We start from the raw sequence: 25,886 nt of genomic DNA, 5'->3' as shown, positions 1-25,886 counted from the left end.
ATAGAAGATTTCATCATATCTGTTTTCTTTTTCCTCATATTCCACTTACATTTGCTGAAAAAATAGATCAAAACTAGACAGCACTGATACAGTCACTGGATAGAACAGACGCTTGGTGCAGGAGAGCCCCGAGCATTCAGAAATGAACCAAATGGAAACACAATCTTCAGGCCGGCTCCTCTGGCCAGTTACCTCACAAACAGAAGAAAAAGTTGTCAGCATACACAAGTCCAGGTAAACATTTAAAATTTATTAAACTTTTTGGTCAAAATAACAAGTATGTACAATCCCGCCGTGTTACCTCGTGGATTCCAGGAACAAGGTCACATCTAACGCTTCGGCGACCCGCAAGTTCCACATCTCAAGATGTTCAAATAGTGTCACAACCCATATACATTATAAGAGTTTTTTAATTTAAATTTAGCTGTAGAACCTCGGAGTTAGTCGTACGCACTAGCTTACTGCAACAAGGGTGGCACTCGGTGGGCGTTAGCGGGGAGGGAGGGAGCAGGGACGCTTTGCTCGTGCCTGTGCAGCTCTGGCGCAGGGATCACCGCGCGCCTTCGCTCTGGGGCCGGCGGCGTGCGGGGCCTCGGGGAGCTCGGCGGCCCCACGGCATCGCTGGTGTGCGGGCACACGGCACGGAGCGGCACGGCTGATGCATTTTAGGCCTCTTTGGGGGGAAAAAGAAAAAAAAAAGTACCTAAGGCTTAAAAAAAGTTATCGAGAGGGAGTGACAGCCCCGCAGGGAACCCCAGCTCGGAGCCTCGGCGTTGCCGACGTGCCACGATGCGCTGAGCTGTGTCGCTGCTCGGCAGAGCCAGGAGAGCGTTGGGGGTTTGTGCTGGCTTGAACGGCAACGTGGAGTACAATATATTATGCCAAATATTTAAAATAAACTATATCTTCATGACAAATCCTAAAAAGGTTAAAAAACATAATGCACGTAAGGTTTGTCTCTATCTAGCGTTGAGAGGCATCAGAGAAACGGAGTTTTTATCTTCAAAGAAGTTTGTTGAACGGTTTGTTTTCCCTTCTGTGCAGGGTGGTCACTTGCTGTTAAGGCTGTGGATGTCTGTACTAACCTTTTCAATCCCTCCCTGGGACACAGAGAGCATTTGACAAGAAAACCAGTGCAGCTTCAACTAAAGGACAATTTCATGGAAACTCTAAATTTAGAATTTGAAATACTACACAAAAAAAGTTGGTACTAGTCTGCCAAAAATCACTGTCTGGGGGCAAACACTGTCAAATGTGCCCACCAGAATTATTTTGCACATCTCAGTACATGCACTAAAAAAAAAAATAAAAATAAAAAGACTGCATACATACCTTCAGATTTAAAAACACTTTTTATAGCTTGTTATTTTATTAAGTGGTTTACACCAGAAGGTGTGGTTATAGATACAGTTGGTGAGTAAATATTCATGGAAACCTGTCTACGAACCCAACTCCAGACCTACCTAAGTGCTCCAAGGTAAAACCACCTAAGCCTAGATCCAGGCCCGAGGAGGAATGTTCACAGGCATCAAGCACAATATACGTTTTGAAAGGCCCAAATATTACAGCAGAGAAAGAGCGTGAGAGATAGAAATTACATTTTTATGACAATTTTTTTTCTTCTTGGGTGTTAAATTTTTGGTCTATAAACTGGAAAGGAAGGCTCAGACGGAAATAAATACATTTGTTTGAGTGTTGGCCTTGCTGAGCGCTGTCCATCAGCTCTGCCTCGGGGGGTTCCTCCCAGAACGCTGCGCCTGGCGCTCCCGACCCCCACGGAAGGCAGAACCACACCACGAACTCAACCCCAGGCCCGATCCTCTCCTTTATCTAAGGGCAGTAAGTGCATCAATGTTCTTCACCGGCAGGACAGCAAGGCCTTCTCTTTTACAGATAAACAACTGAGCTGAGCTATGCAAGACGATGACTCTGTCCTCAAGTCAGTCATCTTTAGTTAATTTTGTCCTGGAATATATACAAGTTATTGGTGGCAGCCACAGCAATGATGTTCTCCATGGGGTGCCACGCTGTGTGAAGAATCTTCTTGTTGAAGTCCAGACTGTCAACACTTATCTCATCCTTCTTCCTTTTACCCCCCGTACACACTTTGCGCGGCTTTAAGATGGCACGAGGTTTGCTGCTCTCCCTGGAGGCTTCTAGAGTGATATCCCGTCGCGTGTTGCGGTCAAACATTCTAAAGAAGTTGTTGTAAGATCCAGTCATGATAGCGCTGTTTAAAAGCAGAAGAAAGGCAGATCTCATTAGGTTTCCAGAAACAGTATTCGACGCCCATCTTCCCTCTCTGACACACAAGGGAAGCGTCAGACCAAGTTCACGCCCAGCACGTGGCGTTACGCTCCTTCCCTCCCTGATGTACAGCTTCAGTTCCATTTTGGACTTCAGCACTGCTCCCGCTCCACCACTTTCTCACAAAGAACATGCTTGAAATTGAGGCCAAGTTGTTTGTTATTTTCTGTATGGAACACTTATCTACCACTTGAAACGCCATGTCCCACATGGCAGAAGCCCCACAGATGGTCAAGATCACAACCACCTCACCCTTGTCATCTTGTTTGCTGACACACATTGTCTCCATGGCATTAAAAAAGCAATGACTAGGAGCAGAATGAGATACTATTACCCCCACACATCCCACTCCGATTGCACTAGGGGGTGCACCAAGTGGTTTTTGTCTCTTCCCAAGGAAGGAGAGCAGCGCAACTTCTATGACAACTGTTCTTATGGTAAAATAAGATGACCTTGCCTTGACTTTTACCTCTCCAAAACAGGCTGACTGGAGTTGTTTGGAAAAACACACTGCACTAAGGGTCTGTTTCCTTGCATTTTAGCTTCGTGAAAACTACTCACCACTTATTTTATGCATTTTATGTTGGCTGTTGTAAACACAATACTGTAAATAGTGCTAGCAACTTTGTTTTTGCAACCTGACTGGTACAGTGTATTTCTCCCCTCAGTAACTCAAAGCCACTTGCAACCTTGGCCACTACAACCTGGTATTTAGAATAACCAGTTTGCTTTAATATTGTTTAGCAAAGAAATGAGTAGTAAGTGGCACGTAGCAGCACACGCAATCCCAGCCATCACTGCCACAGCAGCGTAGGTGGGTTTCACTTTCTTTGCCAACTCATGAGATCTGACTTCCCCGATCACCATCCCCATCTAGGCTGTGTGGTGGATCTGTGGTTCTTCAACATTTGACAAGATTTAGGCCAAAGCTTGTTTCACAGGCTGATCCTGTTGCCATCAAATCAAACTGATACCTTCTCACTGAAGCACTTGGTAGCAGACAAGTCGCTGCTTTAGGTATTTCAGAAAAACTCCTAAAACTCCTCCCAAAAAAATAAGAAGAATCCCTGGGGGAAGCCAACACAAAGCATCCAGATAAGATCCAGATCTGCCACCATCTTATCCGTGGGTTCTGAAAGCGTTTTAGCAGGTAGCTATTACCCGTAGCTAGTGACAGGAAACACACACCATGTGTGCCAGCAGAGGGGCTTTGCTAGCTGAGTATAAAGCTTCCACAGCTTGCAGGCAAGATGTTTCCACTGTTTGCAACAAATACGAGTAATTATCTAATGAAGTTTTATCTTCTTTAGCCTACAGGAAACACGGGCAGAAGGTCCAGTTTGCAAGACACTGAATGCATGTTGTCGTATACACGTTGAGAATGAAACTGTGTCACATTTTCATGGCTTGACTATATAAAACTTCAACAATAATTCATATTAGAAGCAAAGTGACACACAACAGTTTACTCCACTTCTGCAACTGGAGGGTGGAGGATGGAAGAATGAAGTCTTTTTGGGGAAAAAAAAGAAGCTGATTTGAATATAACTAATTACATCCTTAAAGTTAAGTACTGCTGATGGGTTTTGAGACTGGAAACCCAATTCCTAAAGCTGAGGGAAATACAAAACCCAAACCCAAAGGAACGCCCTGACTCACCTGTCAGAACCGTTCCAGCAGCACTCAAACTTGTCGAAGATGCAGTCGTTTTCGTAAAGGGAACACAGCTTGCTTCGAAGGTACTCGTGAACCTTTTTGGAACATTTAAATTGGTGTTAGATAAAAAGAAACAGAGGAAAGGGAAAGGAAGGGATGTTTAAGAAAACTTGACCCCCATACTTGATATGTCTCTACAGGCCTGTTTTCCATATTGAGATCCCATACTTTAACAGACAGGTAGTCTCTTGTCATCATGTATCGACCACTGTGACTGAATTTTACATCAGATATCGATGATATTATTTCTGAAAAAAATGATCTGCTGCTAGGATCTTCAGGTTCTTCAAAAACTGTAGACAGAAGACAATTACAAGTGAAACCAACACCAAGTTTTACAGCTTCGAGCATTTTTCGGTACTTCAAAACTTTAAATCAATATACTAGTTTCTTTTTAAAGACAGTTGCTGTTAAATACTTTAAAAAAATAATCTCCATTTAGACGATGCTACGCTCTTAGTCATCAGATTACTAGATGCCTAATTCCAAGAATTCAACTGGAGCACAGCAAACTACAATTCACAGGTCTTAGGGATGAATCAGAGACAAAAAACCATTAAAAACCAGCACATGGGTAAAGTGAACGTTACAACTGATCTACAGATTATGTCCAACGACAGCAGATGAGAACACCAGCATCCCAGGCACAGAATCTCAGTGCATGACCCATGCACTTTGAGGCTACTGTATGATGTGCTTTTCTTTAGATCTGAACAAAAGTTGTACAACACAACCTACCGAAATATTAATACCTACACTTGAAATGCAATTTGTACGGTTTTTGAAAGCAGATAAACAAATATTTCATTTAAATTGAAGAGTCAATCTTTGAAGTCAACGTTTCACGACACAAGCTACCCAGAACTATTTATTTCATTTTTGAATAGATCCCTTTCAAGAGGAAGTTATTTAGTGACAAGTGGTTAAAAAATAACAGTGCTTCTAAGGAATTTAACGCAACACTAAGTCAAACAGATGCAGCGGCCTAGCACTCTACATTGCCCATTGCACAAGTATTTCCTTCCAAGAAGAAAAGCTTATCTGCAGCAGAGGAAGCTTACCTGCACGTATCAGTAGGGCAGGTCACCCACAGGACTAGCAACGCTAACTAACCACAGCTACTGCAGTAGCAAACAAGAGGCTGCGTGCAAGGCGTCAGGAGTTATCCTTCTGACTTCACCAGAGAAGCTGCCCTCGCCTACAGGAGTTTATGGGGTCAGCAGACTAAGAAGCATCCACCTTTCACCCCTGGAAACTCGCTTCCAACACAGCACATACGAATTCATTCTATCCTAGGAGCTGCAAACGGTCACAAAGTAAATGGGTTCTGGCAGCATCAGCCCCGTTTCTAATGCACTAAGGTGAATAAACTGCCCTGAACTGGCATTTGATAAGCAGATACCTTTGAGAAGCACCAAGACTGAGTCTGGACAGAAGACAGGTCTCACTGGTGCCAAAAGCACTTGTTCCCATCAGTTTATGATGCATAAATGGGTAAACAGGAGCAGAGTCAGATGGTCAATTGTCTCATGCTACACTTCTGCTTGTTGATGGCCTAGAACAAGACAATTAAAATGTTCCATTCTACAAAACTACCACCCTTACCTTGTATGCTCTGTAGCAGTAAGCAGAACTCGGTACGTTTATTTACAAGCAGAACACCTATACACTATCTCGCTTGAGAACAAAGCAAGACACCCAGGCCCGAGGAGGCCCCCTCACTTACATTTGGAGTGCCTGTCACAGAGGGCAGAGGAACGCATGTCGCAGAGGCGGATGGTGCCTTTGCTGCTGCTGTACACAAACACGTTGCAGTGGTGGGGGTGGAACTCCGCGGCAGTGATCACCTCTGTCAGCTCCTCCATGTTAGCAGGCTTGATATCTACAATATCTGGGGAGGGTTTGGTAAAGACACCTAACATCTCACATGCAAATCCCTTCTAGCAGGTAATTATTAAAAAATGTTAAAAACACCATGTGGAAACCCAAGGCAAGATCTTAATTTCCACTGCGTGCAATTTACACAACGTCAAGTGACCTGAGTACATTTTAAAATAAATAAATAAATCAATAACTCTAGATTTTACTAATCAGCTTTAACAGATGCTGGAGATAATTCCAGACTCCTTTCAAGCCTCCTTAACGCTTCCTATTGAACACTGAATACACTTCATCTATTCACCTAAAGCTTTAGAGAACTTGTGTATGACCTATGTAATATTTAGTATTTCTGCAACTTTTATTTTACTGCAGATTTGGCAACGTAGGACATAGAATTAGTTTTGGACACACAGGCTTGCAAAAAGATTTGAAAATTATTTCTGAACTTAAATGATATAATTTGACACGTTAAAAAATGAAAATTTGCTTTAAGAGAGGTGTCGCTTAGTTAAGAGACCTTAAACTTTGGAAGGAGTATCTACAATAACAAAGGATCTACTTTTCAAATCTTTCAACTTATTTAAATTGACCGAACTCCACAAATAAAGGATGCTCCCGGAATTCCTCAATCTCTTTTTAGAAATCAAACTATTTCTACTGGCAGTTTTCCATGGAAAGAATGCCTGTGCTCAGAATGAATGAGAGCACCCTAAGGCCTGCTTTCACTATATTAAACCTCCAGATTTTTACATTCTGTATTTCAATCCCTAGATTCAAACACCTACTCTAATTAGTAAAATTAAAGCGATTCTCTTAAACATACACAACTTCCATGTGCCCCAGCATTCATAGAAAACAAAAAAAGGATACTAAAACTTCTGTCTGTGATTTCTAAGTGCCATAGGTTAATCCTTAGGTCATCTGCAGAAAGGTACGTTTCATGATCACTATTTACTGAAATAGAGTTTATGTGATAAGTATGTGCATTTGCAAATATCCTTCTGGGACTTGCTTCTACCATTAGGTCCATGGGTTTCAATATTGGCACCTGAAAAATGAAACAGAACAGTCAATTTTGGCATAAAACTGATTTGTGACTCAGAAGACATTTCTTAGTTGCACACCACAGATCTCTGGTCTGATTTAGTGACTAAACACTTTTCAAATCCACTGAGCAAGTAATAAAATAGCCTGTGAGTGCTGACTTTGCATGCTGCCAACACAAACCCTCAGGCACCGACTTCTGCAGAAGTTACCTGTAAAGTACAGCAGCTTTGTACCTCATCCGACAGGAAAATGGTGTACGGTTATAATGATACTAGAAGATTACATTATTTTGAAACAAGCGCTTAAAAATGACCCCTGTATCTTAGAGGGGTGCTTGTGAAATTGGTAGGAACAGTTTGCAGACAGTCTGGAACAGTCAGGATGATTTTAGGACCACGGGGATGCCCTATCTGCACAGCTAGCTGATCTAAAGGGTGGCATCGTTTGTCAGGGTCAAGTGCACTAACTTCTCTAGCTCCTTCACGCTGACCAGCAAGTGAATAGCTTAAGGTTGCCCAAGGCCAGTATGTTCCAGCACATACACTTCAACAGAACACTAACTGACATCATCCAAGCAAGAAAAGAGTTACGACAGTGTCCGAGATAATCTGTCTTCCTGGAACAAGAAACACATTAATCCAGGAGCTCTGTAATTGCTTTCTCCATGTTTGCATCTCACAGTCTGTTTACATCAAACTGTAATGATTAAAATTAATCCAACAGCTTTTATTAGGCAATCTTCCTGCCTCACCACATCAGAGTTCCTAGCCTGGCTGTGAAATCGAAAATGCATCAATGTGAATTATCAGGAATGGTACTTAGAAACGCCACGGTCTCTATGCAAAGGGTGCAGCTCTGACGTGCTGCTTCTCCTCCATATCTACTTCTTTATGAACAAACGGGGATTGTATTTCCATAACAAAATATGCAAACAAAGCCCGTAAAAGCCCATGGTACATATACTCTAGATCTCTAAAACCTGAGCATTTTAACATGCGGAGGTAACTCCAGGCAAGGCTTTTCCCCTTTCTGCCCATCACTGCTCAGACTTGGCTCCTTCCATCATCTCTCCTCTAAGATGCAGTCCCTGGCAAGGTCTGCAGCTCAGCCCAACCTTCCTTTCCCAGAAAAGCAGCAAATTTAGAAGACTACCTTTGAAGAGAGAGGCTCTTGCTTTTCATTGCTTCCCTCCATTCAGCTTGCTGATTCCTAAATATATCACAGTGTTTAAAGTAGATGCTAACATTCTCCTTCAGTGATACAGCCAGTACTGTGTAAAACCACGAGGCCATACTCTGACTCTCCGTGTTCCCAGGCGGGCAGCCTACTCCTACATAAGGGCAAGGTTGTAGAACCCAAATTTCATCTGTACCTACCTCCAGCCACTGGGCTAAGGCATTGTATCATCATTTATCTCCTTGGTTTTAGATAGTTTTATTAGAATACCCAATCAGATCTTGGCTGCCACACGCTGAGTGGAACAGACACCTCCCAGATGAAGCGGGTGTCCTTTCCCAACGCGATTACGCATTAGGCTCATGTACCCCTGACGCTGCAGTTCCATATTCAATTTAAGCAAAAGCAAGGAAAAAAAAACCCAACAAAACCCCACAACTGTAGAGTCCCTCCAAGAGTTAGGAGTGGCGCTGGCTTTGAAAGCAGCGAGTGCCTCAGTTCAATTCCTGTTCATGGTAACAACAATAACATAAAAAAAACAACAGGAAAAACCCCAGCCCCACATGATTTCATTTCTTGAGCTCCTGCTTTAAACGACCCCAAGTGTGGAGCACTAACCCTACCACTACACCACTAAGCAAGTGGAAAAATGCCAGACTATTCAAGTGTACATTGGGTTTTCTAAATGCTCAGAACTTGCTGCTAACAAAACCACCTTCCACCTGACCACAGGAATTTGAATATACTGAGGTGGCTGAAAGCTGTCTCTAACAAAATATTTTAATTTCAAAAAACAGTTTAAATTTAAAATCAATTTTAAGTACGCTAAGATGTTCCAAAAAACCCCCAAACCCCAACAAACTCGTTGGAAGGTAATAATATAATATTATAATAATGAAATTTTTCTTCAGGTTTTCCAGAGGAACCTTATTTAATAGTTATATATGTACAATGAAGTATCTCAATTTTTTATACAAGTTTTCAGTGCCCCTGACCCAAGCATCATTTTTAATCCACACATTGCAGTTGACAACTTTGGTGACACAAAGGTACATGCAAAAACATATTTAAAGTCAAAGAGCAGAAACATACCCGTAGTGCTGTGATTCTGAAGGGATCCCTAAGTCTTCCATCTTCATCTTTTAAATTATAACCTTCGGCTCTTTTATCCCTTTCACTTATTTTCCATAATTTAATAGTTTTATCTAAAACCAACAAAAATTCACACGCTTGAGAATGAATTAAATTCAAACCAAAACCACTAAATAACGGAGTCAGCAGAGTGGCTATTACTCTCTCTGGGTCTCCCCTGCTTGCTGGGGTCCGTTCCACAGCAGCGTAACGTGGCGTGCAGCCCTCCCTGTGCTGGAAGGCTAATACTGGCTAATACTTCCTAATACTGGAAGAAATTAAAAAAAAACCCTGAAGTGCATAAAAACTTGTAATTTCCAACTTGAAATTTTTTGCTTTTATGTATTCTAAGGTACACAGTGAAAATGGTACAAATATACACCTAAAGTGCCTGTTGTCTTTTAAACAGTTGCTTTTCAAAGCACACACGATGTTTTGGTACTGGAAAAGCAAAAGGAGCATTGTAACCACAGTGTTTCAGTTTCAAATGCTTTTATTAAAAATTCATCTGGGATCACAAAAAATTGATTCAAAATGAGGATGATCAAGTCAAATTCAGACTTGTGCTACGGTTCAGCATAGAGGGAACCTGTTTATAGACAAACTATAAAGCAGAGTAACAGGGTATGTAAATTGACAGCATGATCAGTATATCCACAGCTCTGTAACTGCCTATTCTGTTGCTGCTTCATTATTTTTACATGCATAAATCAGTAATTCACAGAGTATTAAAATCAAAACATATTTTGCATATAATTAGAGAAGACATTAAAACAAGCCCAAACCACTCTAGAAAAAAACAACCCACAAGTGGATCACAGGTGAGGTAATATTCAAATGACATCAAAAGCTCTTTGTGCAAAAAGAAAGTGTCCTTACCATTTGTAGACAGCAGGAAATGAGCAGCATTCTGTTGTGGTAACCACCTAATTTTATTAATTTTTTCCTCAATTTCTAGACTTTTCAAGTAGTCAAACTCAGGTTCATGACTCTGAAAGGTACTGTAAACATTATATTCTCCCCTAGAATGAGGACGGCTTTTGTTCTGCAAGGAAACATAATATTTCTTGAAGCTGATGTTACTTGGTTCGTTAGGAATTGTACATACAAACTAACGACTAGAAATTGTCAACTGGAAAGCAAACTTTTTACGTCAGGTCTTGATGAATTTTACATTTTTACTCCGTTACTGTACCTAATTTAGCATCAATATCGTGCACACATACTTCCTTTTTAAAAAAATGTATCTTTTATATATAAATATGCATGTACTCATAGAACATAACGTATTTATAATGCACTTTAAAGAGGCATGCTGTCCGCAAAGGAGTTCCTGCGTTTGACTGGAAGAGTTCCAGGCTGTGCTACCTCTCCCAAGCGGTTTCAACACAACTGGAGCAGTGAAGTTAGCTACAGCCTAAATCCTAAACCACCAAGGCCATGGGATTGGTTTCTGCACTTCACCTAACCTCCATTCCCGTCCTTTTCCAAAACTCATTCCCCTGATCACCACAATATGGACATAATGTGGGGCCTCCAGACTATGAAATAAATGTTAAAGGACATAAAAAAAAGCCTTGTCCAGAAGTGCTGTCAAGGCTTATAAATAAGCTTTGAGAACCTTTTTATTATAAAAACTTGAAGGCTGGAATTATCCCATTTTCATCTAAGTCGTTCTATAGTGCAACTCATGATGTATCAAACACTATTACAAACACACTAACAACTTCTCCCCTCACAGAACTAGAAGACCCCTTTGTATCATCCTCATTTGGTAGATGCAGTAGCAAGGAACAGAGATCAAGGTCACAAGTATCCATGGATTTGCACTATCAGACTTGAGGCAACTAGTTCTCAGGCTTTTCAAATAAGTTAATGTTAGATGGTGATTCGTGTTTGGAGAACAGCCCCACTTGTAGAGCTGTAGTGCTCAGAACTAGCCTAAAATCCACATTGTTTAAAAATATTGGCTGTAAGATTTTATTAAGGTTCCAGTATTATATATTTATTTTAGATTTTCTTCTCCACTCCAGAAATTCTGCAGTTTTGCACGCCAGGAGAAATGACCCTTATGCCCAACCCCTCCCCAGTTTGCAAGTGCTCCCAAGAAGACAGTTCAATATTTCTGTGCGAATAGTCTGACTGAGGGTTTTTATTTTACACTACGAGGAGATGACGTGACAGCTGGGTTTTGACTTACAGAACAACTGAGCACTAACAGCTGAAAGCCAACCAATAATAGTTCCACTCTGAACAAGCACCAGGAAAGTCAGAGATCCCGAGCAGGTGGGCACTTCTGACCTTGATCTCTCTGTGCCTTAGTTAAGCCTATACAGCAGAGTAAATGATAAATGAGCACTGAGCTGTCTAGGTGTCGCAGTATAACATTTCAGCAGCTTTTTCAGCAATAGTGTTTTCATTTCACTACCTCTCCAAATCCTCCCAGTAAAACCAACAGGTCATCTTTGGTCAAAGGTTTTGTAAATGGTATCACAGTGAGGATGAAATGCAAAACATCAGACGGACGTTTGTTAACTGAGCACACAACGAAATAAGTGGGATTCTGCTGAAATAAACCCCACGGCACCTGAAGGTTAGTATACTTCATGCTGAATTAAAATTCCACGACCAATTTTGGTATTTCTGATCCAGGAGAAGGCTCAAAACCAAAGGCTGAAATTCTCATCAGCTCTTCAAAGGAAAGGAGAAACATACTTTTCAGCAGCGGGGAGAGGGGGAGAATTGCCATGTGGAATATTGACTTTTTAAAGAACACAATTCCAGACTTCTCTCAGAGATGACAAGGCATGACAATTATTTTTAAGCGTTTAGTGCACTTTTCCAACACACAGTATTTCTCTGGATATAAAAAGCTCAGTGATGTATCTGCATTGATGAATGGCCAGCACACGTTACAGCATTATCACACAATAACACCATGGTGAAGAGCCAGCTGAAGAGCTGTGGTACTGTAGGAGGGAGAGTGGTCCTACTCTCTGAACTGAAAATGCTCCAGTGGTTCCAGAGCAGTAGCTCTTCCCACTGGTTTTGATTCATAGGATCCTAAAACATATCAATGCTTAATTCTTCAGTTTTTGAACCATCTTATCCTGTTGTCCTTGCAGCGTAGTTTTTTTGAAGGTGGGGAGGGGAACCACCACCAAACTAACCTACCAAGTTCAGCACAAGGCAGATATTTAGAGATCTGGCTAACTTAGGGTTTTCTGAGAAAACTACCCAGCCATTCAAACCTCACAGCATGAAAAGATGAAGCGAGACTGTGCAACACAAGAACAGCGTAGTAACAGCACTTGTTTTTCAAGTCACTGACCTCTTGTTCCCTTTGAAATATAACCACTCTGCCACCTTTGTCTCCTGTCGCAAGAAGATCACCAGAGTAATTAAATTCAACTGTTGAAATAATATCAGCTGTAAACAAAACAGAAATAAAATAGCACTGTAATGTGTAAAGCAAATCAAGATGTTTCAAGACTTGAACACAAAACAAAATTACAACTTGTATTAATGCAACAGCACGACTTTTGATTTACACCATTAGTATCCAAAAATTAAGTCATGTTTCAAAGCCTAACATTATCAGGTGTCAAAATTGTAACATTTTAAGTATATGACAGCACCTTATTTCGGAGTTTGCAGTTGGAGACTAGATGAAAACTACTTTCCTGTATTGATTTTGATGGGTTATCTTTTAAATTCCTGTCAATAATCCCTCACTCTTACGAGGAAGGTGATTAGTAAGTCTAGTCAGTTTTCCCAATATATAATTCATATTTTATTAACAGATGTCCTTCAATTTTTTCCTAGTGTATAAAGATCACGACTTACCTTCTGTGACTAAAAAATTATTAAAAAAAAAATTTCTCCAGATTTATCCCAGCCTTCAAAATTGCACTACTGACCTGCTTCTGGACACATCTATTTTTATATTCACCTTTCTTTGAAAAGGTTCCATAGAAAGGTTCCATTTTGGTAAAGAACAGGGTGATGGCTAATCCCAAATCCTCAACAGCCCCCAAACATAAGAATAAACCCCAAACCCTTGCTGGACACTCTCCATACTGAAAACACTACCCTTTCCTCAATTAACCTACTTGTAAAAATTAACTGTACTCCTCGTTTCTAACTAGTCTCTCCAGCCCGTCTCCCTCCCCACTCACCTGCCATCGTGCTGCCCCCCTACAGCAACCCCCACCTCACGAGTCCTCAAGTCACTGACCACAGAGCTCTCTGCAAACCTGGCCCTTCATTGGTGACCCCCTTCCAAGGAATTAAGCAGCAAACTCTTTTGGCTTTTCACTACAAACACTGTCAGAATAAAAATTAATCGCCCTTTTCTCTTTACATCAATTTCATATTTTTGTAGCCAATTTCTGGCACATGGCCATTTGCCTCTGTGATGGACTATGTAGAAAGTACTGAAAACACAAAAAACTCCAAACAATCCTTCCCCTCTTCAAGTCTCTAAAATGAATTTACAGCAATAACTAGTTAGATACAGAAAATAGCATATGGTATAAAGGTTTCACTAGTACTAAATGAACTCTTACTTAAAAATTGCCTTAGAATTATGAGCTTCTAGTAGCACAACATTGATAAAATCTTAAGTTATATACACACACACACCCCCTCTTAAATATATTTTATATGTATTTTGATACACACACACATATATACATAAGACAAACCATACAGTGGTACACCGTGTGTTCAATCAAAATACAAATGGAAAAGATACATATTTCCACTCACCATAAAGATCCACTTTGTTGAAACTACACCTACACACTGAGCACAGTGTAACATTTCACTGACCCTCAGTGCTAAAATTAGAAACAAAATGCCCAAGTTTAAACAATGACACAAGATGTGTCAACCTGCATGTGAACAGGACCTCCCTTCCTCTCTGCAGGGTTAAGGAAAACTCAGATTGTTGATACACTAAAATCAGATTATCAATGTATTAATAATACCTGTCCTTCCTATACTACAAATAAACGGGACTCTAAATAAAGGGGTGATGGACAAACGGTTTAGATAGCTATAAGGAGATCAGTTTCTAGCTCACTGATTTCCCAGTGAATCCGGTTCACACTTTTTATCCCAAGTAAGTTAAAAGAATCTTAATACATACAGGGTATCTTGAATGCAATTTTAACCATTTCTCAAATATACTTTCTATCACAGCTAAGGAAAAACTTGTCTCCCTGTAATGCTGATACAGCATTTCACCTTGCCAAAGCTTGTCAGTGAAGCCTCACACACTGCTCAGATCCTCAGAGAGGCAGAGAACTCTTCCATACACAGAAAGTGTGTCAGCTGGTCCATGTAAAGCTTTTTGGTAATTTGGAGCTTTTTTCTTTCTTTCTTAAAAAACCAACCTTAAACAAGGCCCTTTCGTAACAGCCTGTATGACATATGCATATGGTAATTGTGACAATGTTTTAAAGCCAACTCACTCATCCTTCCTGCCTGACAACCACGGGGAGAAGAAGATGCAGGAGAACTGAGATTCACTGTCAAAAAAATAAATCTGTGTATGGGGCTAATATCACTGTTGGGCTTTAATACTGATCCCTGCTAATTATTTTCACAATTACACGTTTGCTTTGTGCCAAATACATGCCTAAATTGTGTGGATGTATAAATTATAAGCCATTACAAATGGCTGGCTAAGAGCTTTTATAGTTACAAATACCAAATGTCATGATACAAGGAAAGAATTTTGTACTTAAATGAGGAAGCTAGTGAACTAGTTGGAAATGGAATCTTGATTAAACTCCACTCCAAGAGTGGCAATAGTGCTAGAATAAAAAAATCCCTACATCCTAGTATCTCTCAATTATGCACAGGAAAAAAACCCCAGGCATTTCAAGGGACACCACAGGGAAGCAGTAAACTAAGGACAAAAGAAACTAACAGATGAGGTAAGCAGTGAAGTGACGTGATGGTGTAATTTTATGACATTTTCAGTACTCAAACATTAAGTAGCTCTTGAGTTACTGAGGTTTATCAGTAGCAAACCTATAATATTCCACTACCAAAAAAAAAAAAAAAAATCACACTATCAAAGTATTTACCGAATTATTTGGGTAAATAACATGTACAGGTAAAATGATCAAGCCAGTGGAGAATGCCTCCCTTTCCTAACTGAGTACCAACCAGAAAAAGCAGCTTGGAGTTTTAAATCAGCACTGAAACACTATGTAAAAAGCTATTGCCAACATGCTGTATGGGAACAGGGAAGTGGAGGGGGCACATCAGAACAAAAATATACAAACTGTCTTCAAATCTTTCCTCAGTTAAAAAATCTGGAATATGATGTATCAGCTGTATTTTTTTTTCACAGCACTAAAACTTTTTCATATAAAAAAGTACAAATTAAAACCAATTTTCCCTGTAGGCATGTTTAATTGAAGCATATCGATCCCCAAAATAATTCCACCCGCTATCCTCAGCACTACACTATCTCAAAGCATGTAAAATAAAATAAAAAGTTACGAGACTAGAGGTAAACCACAAAATTCATCCTGAACCAACCACTCTGTTCTGCTCAACATTACCCATCTACATTCGCTCTTTATTTCCAAGTCAGCTTAGAACTTTTAGAAAAAAACAAAGCAAGCCTTTGCAGGTCCTTAATCACCACATTCACTCTGGAATTTTAACAGCTTTTTTATTATATGCCATATCTCTTTCTCACGTGTACAAGCACCAGTGCTATTTCCCAGCAGCACATTTCAGCCTTTTCTTTGTACTAGCAAAATAACTCACAATGAGATGGACAGAGGGTGAGGAAAGCCAAGCCATCATGGCATGTGCTCATGTACACCACTCTAATGAACTCCTCACATACAAGACACCTTTGTGATTATGACTTGCCAAAACCAGAGAGGTTTGTCCAGCCTTCCCTCTGTTTTTGCTCCGGTGTGACTACGACCCTCTGTTCTGGAAGCAGCCCTGCACACTTTCCTCCTGTAAACTCCGGAGAGCAGCGAGACCTTTGGCTTTACAACAAGATACTCGTCTGGCAATATTTGTTTCTTTCCAGACATAAAAAATTAATGTTCAGCTTCACTTTTGGAAAGGAGTTCTAACTTGGTATGGTTTACGTACAGAGCAAGAAACTCCTAGCTGTTTTCAAAGCTGGTATATTAAAAGGAGTGTGGGGGAAAATTGCTGGCAACTAAATTATGATTCTGTAGAATCCCCAAATTTAAAGCACTAAGCACTTCCGTGGATAGTAAATACCCTCCCAACACACTGGAAGGCTACAAATATCCATCTTTATAATTATGTAGAGGAAACCTTCTCACAGCCTCAGGAAACTACCCCATAAGCCTAGACAGAAGTTTCAAAATTCAGTATAGATGCTCTAAACCTTTTACCATCAGTGCTGAGTATTAACCTCCCTATATTACAAAACTCCTGGTACAGTTCTATAACCTCCAACGCTTCCTGGGCTAGTTACATGGGGGGGGATGGGATGCCAGAGACCAACATTTGTTAGGATTCTGAGATGACAGCAAGCTTAGACCTGTAAACTGATTTAATCCCCCAAAGGATTCATACAAGGTATTTCTAACTGACACCAGTGTCAACGCCTGGGTTCTCTGTTTAGGTAATGGAGAATGCAAAGAGATCCACAACATCTAAATTAGATGTCTAAAATTAGCCTCCGTGAACTTTTCCTCTCTAAGGTGGCTGCACACTGGTACTATTGCTACTCCGGTTAAAATCTAAAAACTGAAAACCCCTCGTAATTACTCCATAGCTCCCTCAACAGATTAATGAATTTGCAGCTGTAGTCCACGTGTAGGACTAACACCACAAGCAGCATCAACTTCTCTCTCCTTCTTCTAAGCTACTCAAAGACTTGGCAAAAGCCCACTCCTCAGACATTTAACGAGCAAGGAAGTCAAACAGTGTCTATTTTTGAACGCTGTCTAAAAAGGAGGCTGCTCCAACTAAGGGATTTTAACTTAAAATTTTCCAAATATGTAAGGGACAACAGACAGCTTCACAGTCAGTGCACAGACTGACACAAAAATGCATGTTGGCAGCCCTGTCTCCTGTCCCTCCCCTTGAAAAATGTTTTTAATACACAGCACCTTTTTCCATGATCCATCCTAGAGATCCACAGAATGAACCATTTTAAGGACTACGGAACTGTCTGAAGAGGCTCATGCTTCGAGAGGAAATGACTGGATCTGGACCAAAGCCAGATGGCTGGCATGAGCTGCAAGGGAGACTGCCAGCAGAAACTAAACATAGAAAGAACATTTCTGTGCCTGTAATCAAGATCAAAGGTGACACACCTTTCCCTCCAACACACACTTATTCTACACAGTGGTTTATTCTACAGCTGGAGAAAGCCGTGGGGGACATTGCATGGTCCCCTCCAGCTGATGGGAATGAAGCAGAGAGCGCAGAAGCAGGTAAGCGCAGGTTATGTGCTCCTAAATCAACCTGGAAATCAGAAGTTGGGATCTCCCTGTGACACTGTGCTGAACTGTGAGACATCAGAATGAACAGAGCTCTCCTTTGCAACAGCGACAACACACCGTTCTGAGATATGACCGGTGAAAAACACGGCCAGTTGGGGCCCAGACAGAGAAGGGCAAGGAACCAGCATTACAGGGCAACTAAGTGAAGAGTCAAACACAAGAATATAAAAGGAGCAAGTAAGATTAGTGAAGGAAAAAATACAAGAGGCCTGTTAAAGGGAACAGATTATCAAAGAGAATGAATAAGCTTAGAAGCTAATGCCTGCTAAGGAGTAAATAATAGAAATAACATTTTAAACCCCAAAATCATATTTGAGCTTAACAAGTTAGACACACAGGGCCTTAGAACTGCTTGTCACTTGATTCACAACAATTGCAAGAGAACACTCCCAAAACACCACCAGTGGTAGCTATTCGCATTAAAAGGCCTCTGGGCCAGGGAGAGGGGAAGCAGTTGCTGGAAAGTTTGACAGTTCTTCACGTTTGGATCGCTACAGTTATCACGGCAGGTGACAGCAGAGAGCTGCTGGCAGGCACGCTGCTTCCAACCAGACCTACCCTCACCCTCTACGTGTCGGGGCAGGCAAGCACTACCACAGTTTCAGTTACTGCAGCTTTCCGACTTCAGCACTCATTTCCAGGCTTCAACCTCTCCCTTCTCTCTCCTCTTTCCTGTACCTTTTGCTGATTTGCTTCCAGGCGAACGTGGATTCTCCATACTATGGCGGCCAGAACAGTCAATGAAAAATATTGGTGTTACTGTACAATTAGGATGGACTAAGATTGCCATGCCTAAGCTTTCCTAAAATATTTCCTAAAACATTGTTTCTTAATGTAACAGTTGATAGAAATCAGGTTTCTATCTCTGAATTGTACTGAAAGGTGAGCTGAACCAAAGTTCTTCCAGCTTACACTGACAAGTACTCTGCCCGCTTCAAGCGTCCACCAAGTCTAACAATCTTTTATGCCCTGATACTTAAACAACTTGCAAAAGGGCTTGAATTGCCTTTAAGTACCTGGTAGAGTTTAACTAAGTCCAAAATAACTCTGCTTTTTGAGCAGATTTAAGATCAGCCAAGGGCACGACCAGGGCACCTGAGCTGCTCCAAGAGAAGCAGCAGAAGCTGGCTGAAGTCAGCGCTGCCGCTGACAGCCCGTGGCAAACTACAAACCAGAGCGTTTGTCTCGGAAAGACTGCCAGCTCCTGCGTGTCCTGGGCCCGTCTGGACCAGAGCCACCTGGCTCCTCCGAGGAGCGAGTGCGCAGGCCATCCTGTCCGGAGTGCTGTACCAAAGTGGGAGAGGAGGAGCAACATCAGGTGTCAAACTGTTCCCAAGGAGTGCTCCAACGGCCAGGCTGCCCAGCAAACTCCCCCAAACCAAACACTTGTTCACCGACTGCTGTCACCCAAGACTCTGCATCTCATAAAATACAATTAGTGCATTTCCCTCATTTATTGAAATTTGCATAAGTTTCCAGCATTAAATTTGCAGTAATTTGATGCTGGAAGTCCTTTGAATTATATTTTTTTAAAAAATGCCTTCACTGAGTTTAAAGTGCGTGTAGTTGTCTGGATGTGTTAGTGCAAAGAAAGGGTAAAGCAGCAGCAAGAGAGTAGTGAAGCTGAAGTTCAGTGTGACAGAAATAAACCTTACCTTCACGCTTGCCAAAGCTTGCTGTGCCTTTTCTTACAAGCAATGAGAAATTACGGAGGCTATTTATAATATTCATGACACAATCCAGTATTCTGTCTGCAAATCTATTGCCTCAATATTATTTTTTTAACCTCTGGAATAGTATTTCCAATAAGCTTTCCCCTACTGGAAGTATATTTAATTAATTCATGTTATTCTGTTAATTTTTTTCTAAGTAGCCGACCATCATGCTTTTCATTGTACTTTTATTAGGACTTAAAGTCTTAACATGATGGGTAAATAAATTTTTTTCTTCCAGTTGCAGCTTTCACACCTTCCCATCCTAAATCTAAATCTAAATAAAAGTGGGTTTTGTCATTTTTGATTAAGCTTTTCCCCCAGACGTTAAAATACTCAACAAATGGCAGAGTAATGAGAACCCATGTCAAAGGTTTCCTGGGTCAATAGGTAACACAACCACAGCCTGCCCTTCTGCAGCGAGCTAACGGGGGTGGCTCTCACTACTCACAGATTAACAGTACAGACGTAAAGACTTGTTCTAGTTTCTGTATTCCCACTACTCAAAATGGTTTATTTTGCATTCCCATTTTACCTCATTCATTCACAAGCCATGCATTCCTGCAGCTTCACATTTTAATCAAAATATCATCCAGCTATACCTAGGAATTTGTCTTCTCTTGTAGCCTAGTGCTCGCTTAGCCTTTTAAAGCATTTTCTTCTCTGTTCTTTAATTTTCCACATGCCATCTTTCACTGGTATTGAGAATTTTTTTCTCCCCTTAATGCCCATAAACCTACACCTCTGTAGTTTTCTGACAAGACTGTCCTAAGGTTCTTACATGTATCTGAGTCAGGAAAAAGATGCTAGATACAAGCTATGGGTGAACTTCAACAGCGAAATAAGACATTTACGAACCACTTCTGACCACCTTTAAGGACTCCACCTAGGCAGTAAATTTCCTAGTTTCCTTTACAAAAAAGGTAGATATCATTCTCACAATTCTCAGAACGCTGAACATTTTTGTACTTATCTTCATACTCCTCCTCCTGCCCCTGCAGTTCCATTAAACCCATCATGTGCACATGCAGGAAAAAAAAAATAAATCAAAGAATCCAAATTTGATACCATGGTAAAGATTACAGAGTTAAATTCACTGTCAGTATATTAGTTGGCAGGACAGGCTCTCTTCTCCACAGAAAACCAAGACATCACCTGACATGATCACTTTTATGAAGCCTGAAGATCACCTGGAGCTTTTTTTTTTTAAAGCACAGCTATTCACTTGTAAATCTGTGCCTCCTCACTATGAGGAGTCATACTCTGAAGATTTTTAGAGAGAGGGAAACTTAAAAAAATTCACTAACAGCATTTCTCACACACAACACCTTTTCTTAACAGTCTCCAGAGTTACTTATACATTAATATACAGTAAGATAATGCAATTTACTTTCCAGTGGCACAACACCCTGGGGTTTTTTGTTGTCCGACAGAGCTGGAGTTCAAAAGAACACTTATTATTAAATACTACTGGCTGAAAACAACATTTTTAGGGAACAGTTTGTTGCGGAATAAAGGGTGAAGACAAATTCTGGCTCCATGGGCTGTACGAAGCCCTCAAGATTAAAGTGGGCCACCTGAAACATTAAGACTACTTTCTTCAACAGGAAACCACCACGTAACACGTGCTCAGGTCAAAACTGTGTGCAAAATATTACTTCTGCCCACATTTAAAAACCACCAAAACCTTTCCCAAAGTCGATATTATATCTTCATATGGTTTAGGGAGGGCAAAAGAGCAGGCACCTAAGTCCTGTTCATGGCAAAGCACTGTTTTTCACAGAAAAAAGAAACAACCCCACAGCTTAAAAGCCCATCTTCTGCCCCATTCGAGCAGTAAGTGACATCTTCAGGGATAACCAACTATTTATGATGAAAGGAAACAATATCTACGGCTTAATAATGGAGTCTATTACCATATTTTCCAGTTCTTACAGAAAAACCTATCTTAAAGATAGCAACCAATTCTGTCATTTCTTCCATGCAATTTTAACCAGATCTCAAATAGCTGCACCTCCTTTGGAATATTATTTTTTTTTAAAGTTTGAAATCATGCCAGAATTTGCTTTAAAAACAGTGAGAACAGGCCAGTTAACTTCCTGAACACATGAGAAAGTTTTTAAACCACTGATTTGTAAAGATGATTTAACACTAAGAGTGCTTTTAAATCGCTTGTATCCAGACTTAAGAACAATTACAGGATTATAGCCCAGTATATTTTTATTTGATCATGGTTTTCTTCTCTACTTGTGTTCTGCATTCTGACACACTTCTGGGGTGGACTGACTTGGCACTGTAACAAGCTTTAAAAGGAAAGAATTTGCTGAACTGATGATTACAAGGTATCTTTTAGTTTATCAGTGCTGTCAATACCAGTTACTAGTTGAAGAATTTAATAAAAACAGTATTTTTCTTTGCTCTTTAAATGCAGATACAAAATTTCTTAACAAGTAGAAAATCCAATACAAGACGACAAGTATTCTTAAAGTCAAAGACAACTTTTTTTGAAGAACAAAAGTTTTGCTCATGTGAAATACCTTACAAGTTAAGAGCTTCCAAGGAGCTCTTGCCTACTGAGAAAGGGTGCCATGTCCAGCATTTCCGTGCAAGGCCAGGCTTTGCACCCAGCTGCTTCAAAAAAGGTGTCAAATATAACACTTAAAACAGCTTAAGACTTAAGCTGATGATGCTCCAAGAGGAAAGCAGTACCTGTTTCATTCAGTGGAGTAACCATACACGGAAAGCTGCCAATATGTACCTAACCAGTGCCAAACTAAAAGAGCATTTACAGAAGGAACAGTTCATCACAACCCAAAAACCCAAGCTGACTGCTCTGAAAAACCCAAAGAAATCCCACTGGCAATAACGGGAAACCCATGATCTCCACAGCACACAGCTTCACGTTCTGACAAGGATCAGACATTCTGCCCAGTATTTCCCACTTGTCACCAGCACAAGTCAGTTAGGAATATTTAGTGTCCATTCTCTCTCTCTAAATGTATAAAAAATATATTCTGTTAATTACATCCAGAAGTGGTCATGGATTATATGCAGAACACCTGGCTCAAGGATATCTGGGCATACCTGTACATTATTTAATAAACTCTTTTATATTTTGCTTGTCCAAAAAAAACTTAGAACATTTTTGCATGTGCAAAACAAATTAAACACTGAAATCACAAAACTGATTAGGTCTCAGGCAGCATTATAATAATAAAAAAAAGCCTGTATTTAGAAAGGTACTTTCTACCAAAGAGGTAATCCAAGAACAACAAGTTTCACAGGCAGTCAGTATAATTTTTGTAGTCACATGGTTTTATACTAACAACAAAATTGCAACACAATTTGATTTTTTTTAAAATTAAGTTTCTTGCCATCCTCAATATCAATTCTTTCGTTCACTATCTGTTTTATCCCCCAATCCTCCTCCTCGTTGAATCCAATTAAACTCTTCTGCTTTAGAAAACTACGTGTTTCAATAACTGGTATATTTTCCTGATCTTTTTGAAATGGCCAGATTGGTCATATAAACACTGCTCTTCTATTTATTTAAACAGAGCACTGTGCACATTTCAAGGATCACTCACTGAAGAAAGTGAATACACAGAAAAGACAAAGAGGAGACAACACGATTTTCTCCAGTAACGACCCAGTTTAAAAAAATCCTGGGACTGGAGATGGCAGCTGCAAATCTAACTGCAGCCATTTGTCAGAACCATGTTAATATTTTTATTAAAGCAATACGCGTGAGAAACAACTACTGAATATAAAACATATTCTAGATTGCACTTCAAAAAGAAGTAACTTTTTGGTTAAGCTGCCTATCAGGCTTTGTAATTTCAACTACTGAATGAACCACCTGTAAGAACATTTAGCAGAAAAGTCTGTATTTAATATGTCTGACAGCTACTTTATGTTGTCATTCTCAGATTTCCTCCATAAAGCTTACTTTTCACAAAAGAAAAAAAATATTACAGAAACAGGAAGTTTTCACTATCATGAAAATTTACCTGAAATTCACAGTGGTTTCCTGCACTGTTTGCAGGAAGGCTATTTCAAGGCACCAGTCGCCCATCAAATAGGTTTAGATGCAGTTTGGTAAAAGATGTTTTACCAAATGGTAACGAGCAGATATGTCCATAACCAGGGCCATAAATCTAGCAGTGTAATTGCACTCTTACTGCATGCTGCTGAGTCAAATTCAGGCAACTATTAGCAAATAATAAAAATTGTCTATTTTTATTTAATTTGAATTTCAAGGCAAAAACTAACAGGGGTGGAAAGCCCACAAACCAAAATAGAGACAATGAGTCACAAAAGTATTCTTGTATTCCAGTAGGAAAATGAAACTCTAGTACCAACTCTGCAAAACCAGGTGCTGAATGATTACTTATACTAATTGCCCTATGAAGAAAATTAAATTCCTCATGCATAGTATCGTCACACACAATCTGCAGCCTCACTCCAGGAGGAGTCACATTAGTGTGGTACCTCTGGGAAAATCCACAGTAAAAGTGTTGAGCATTATCAGCACTATTTCCCCTTACAACTCCTAGTTACTCAAAACATTCAAAACTGAAGAACTCTGCCTTGGTGATGTGTCTGATCAGTAACGTAAGTTACTGACCATTTGGGAAACTCATAAAAGCTTCTTATGTACATTTTCATAAGAATTCTGGAACTTCAGAACAATAGTACAAGTTACAAAATATATTTAGGGGGAAAAAAAAAAAGGAAGAAAACAACAATTGAGTCTTAGTTTCTTGAGTAGTTTTCAAGCCTGTTCCTCCCATAGCTATTATTTTAAATGGAATGCCAAACAAGTGGCATAAAAATGCAAACAATGTCAGCATAATTTCCCTGTAGTAGACAGTAAGAAAAAATATTTACTGCATCCAGTAAAAAAAAAATCCCAAACTCAAGACAACCATACACTGGCACTGCAAGTTATTTCACTTAATACAGTAAGTGGGGCTATTTCAGTTAATGCAGCAAAGATCAAATAAACAGCACTGAATTGTTTCACACACATACTTCATACTCTCTTTTCTAAATAGTAGTGCCAGCCTGAACAGTTTGAACACAGAAAATTTAGGAATAAAAAAGAACTTTCTCATAAAAGTCGAGCAGAACTTCACATACTACAGAGAAACGCTTTTTCCAATGAAAACATTTTTTATTCTCTACTCATTCCAAAACATCCTGTGCTTAAAAAGTTTCAGGGGAACGTAAAGGTGTGCCCATTTTCCCTACTTAAAGATCCCTATTTATAGCTTCCAAACGTTAACAAGCAGGAATAAAATCTCTTCACAGCTACAGGAAGCCTTTAAACCCTACTTTTAAAATTCAGCACAAATGACAGACCTGCACACTCTCTCTGTTGCTCTCTTTGCGTCACAGTGAAACTTGACAAGCCTGACAGGCTCCATTTGTGTTTTTTTCCCCGTGTTTTATCACTGTCATTACCCCTTCTCCCCAGTGATTAGAATTAAAGAGCAGGAGGAAGCCACCGTGCGTTCTCTATTATGCTCTCCCCCAAAAAGCCCATCGCCCTGGAAGCCCGGGGCTAGCTTAGTCATTGCCACACACCCCCCGAGCCTCGGGCACGGACTGGGGAGATGCTGCAGCTCCGCCGTTCCCAGCCTCGGCTCCTTCAGCGAGGGCGTGACACAGATGTGGGGAGAGGAAAAAAGGGTGTTGGTGCCCGTGGGGACGGAGCCACCGGCGCCCCGGGAGCCCGTGCACAGCCGAGGCGGCCCGGCCCTCCCCTTACCTTCCGCCACGTCCTCGTCGATAGCCCCCTTCACCTGGGAGAAGCACCACTGGAAGTCGTTGCTGCCGCCGCCGCCTCCACCTCCTGCCACCCCTGAGGAGGGATGAGAGGGCGGTGAGGGAGGGGCGCCCGCCCAGCGCCCCGCGGAGCCCACGCCGACCCCTCGGCCCCCGAGCCCGGCCCTGGCCCAGCCCCTCCCCAGCCGGGCCCGCTCCGCCGCACACGGCCCGGCACAGGCCCGGCCGCCTCAGCCCCACGCCGGGGCCTGGCCCGGCGCCCCGCGGCGCAGCCCCGCTCCCCACAGTGCCCCCCCCCGCCGGCGGGGCGCTGCCTCCCGCTCCCCGGCTCCGCGCGGTGCGGCCCGGCCTGCCGCGCCGGCTCCCACAGCGCCCTCCGCCCGGCGGGCGAAGCGGAGCCGGGGCCGTAGCCATTGCGCAGCCCACCCGCGCGGCCTCACCTGCCATGTCGCACGGTGCCGGTGGGGCGGGGGCCCGCGGGTGGAGGCGCCGGCCGGGAGCGGGTCGCAGCCGCCGCCGCCGCCGCACGGAGCTGCCGCCGCGGGAGGTTTCGGGGTTTCAAAATGGCGCCCATTGCCGGTCGGCCTGATCCGGTGACGTC

At 41.4% G+C, this 25,886-nt stretch overlaps 1 protein-coding gene across 1 annotated transcript; it reads right to left on the bottom strand.

Moving 5' to 3' along the window:
* Positions 1-229: 229 nt before the first annotated feature.
* On the bottom strand, positions 230-25,815 carry PPP2R2D (protein phosphatase 2 regulatory subunit Bdelta). The gene is made up of 10 exons (XM_068398493.1): positions 25,726-25,815; positions 25,269-25,361; positions 12,590-12,687; positions 10,138-10,303; positions 9,220-9,332; positions 6,775-6,952; positions 5,750-5,914; positions 4,147-4,316; positions 3,967-4,058; positions 230-2,230 (listed from the first exon to the last, which is right to left on the bottom strand). Exons 1-10 carry the CDS (start codon positions 25,730-25,732, stop codon positions 1,951-1,953), a joined length of 1,362 nt encoding a protein of 453 aa, XP_068254594.1. The 5' UTR covers positions 25,733-25,815; the 3' UTR covers positions 230-1,950.
* Between the last annotated feature and the right edge of the window lie 71 nt (positions 25,816-25,886).

This window comes from Nyctibius grandis, chromosome 4, assembly GCF_013368605.1.
Source record: "Nyctibius grandis isolate bNycGra1 chromosome 4, bNycGra1.pri, whole genome shotgun sequence".
In the NCBI taxonomy this organism is placed as follows: Eukaryota; Metazoa; Chordata; class Aves; order Nyctibiiformes; family Nyctibiidae; genus Nyctibius; species Nyctibius grandis.
This window is presented reverse-complemented; position numbering and strand designations above follow the sequence as displayed.

Coding starts and splice junctions, on each gene's coding strand:
- PPP2R2D (XM_068398493.1), bottom strand. Junction 12,688..25,268: donor CGACGAGGACGTGGCGGAAG/GTAAGGGGAGGG, acceptor TTTTGTTTACAG/CTGATATTATTTCAACAGTT. Junction 5,915..6,774: donor AATCACAGACAGAAGTTTTA/GTATCCTTTTTT, acceptor AACCCTCCCCAG/ATATTGTAGATATCAAGCCT.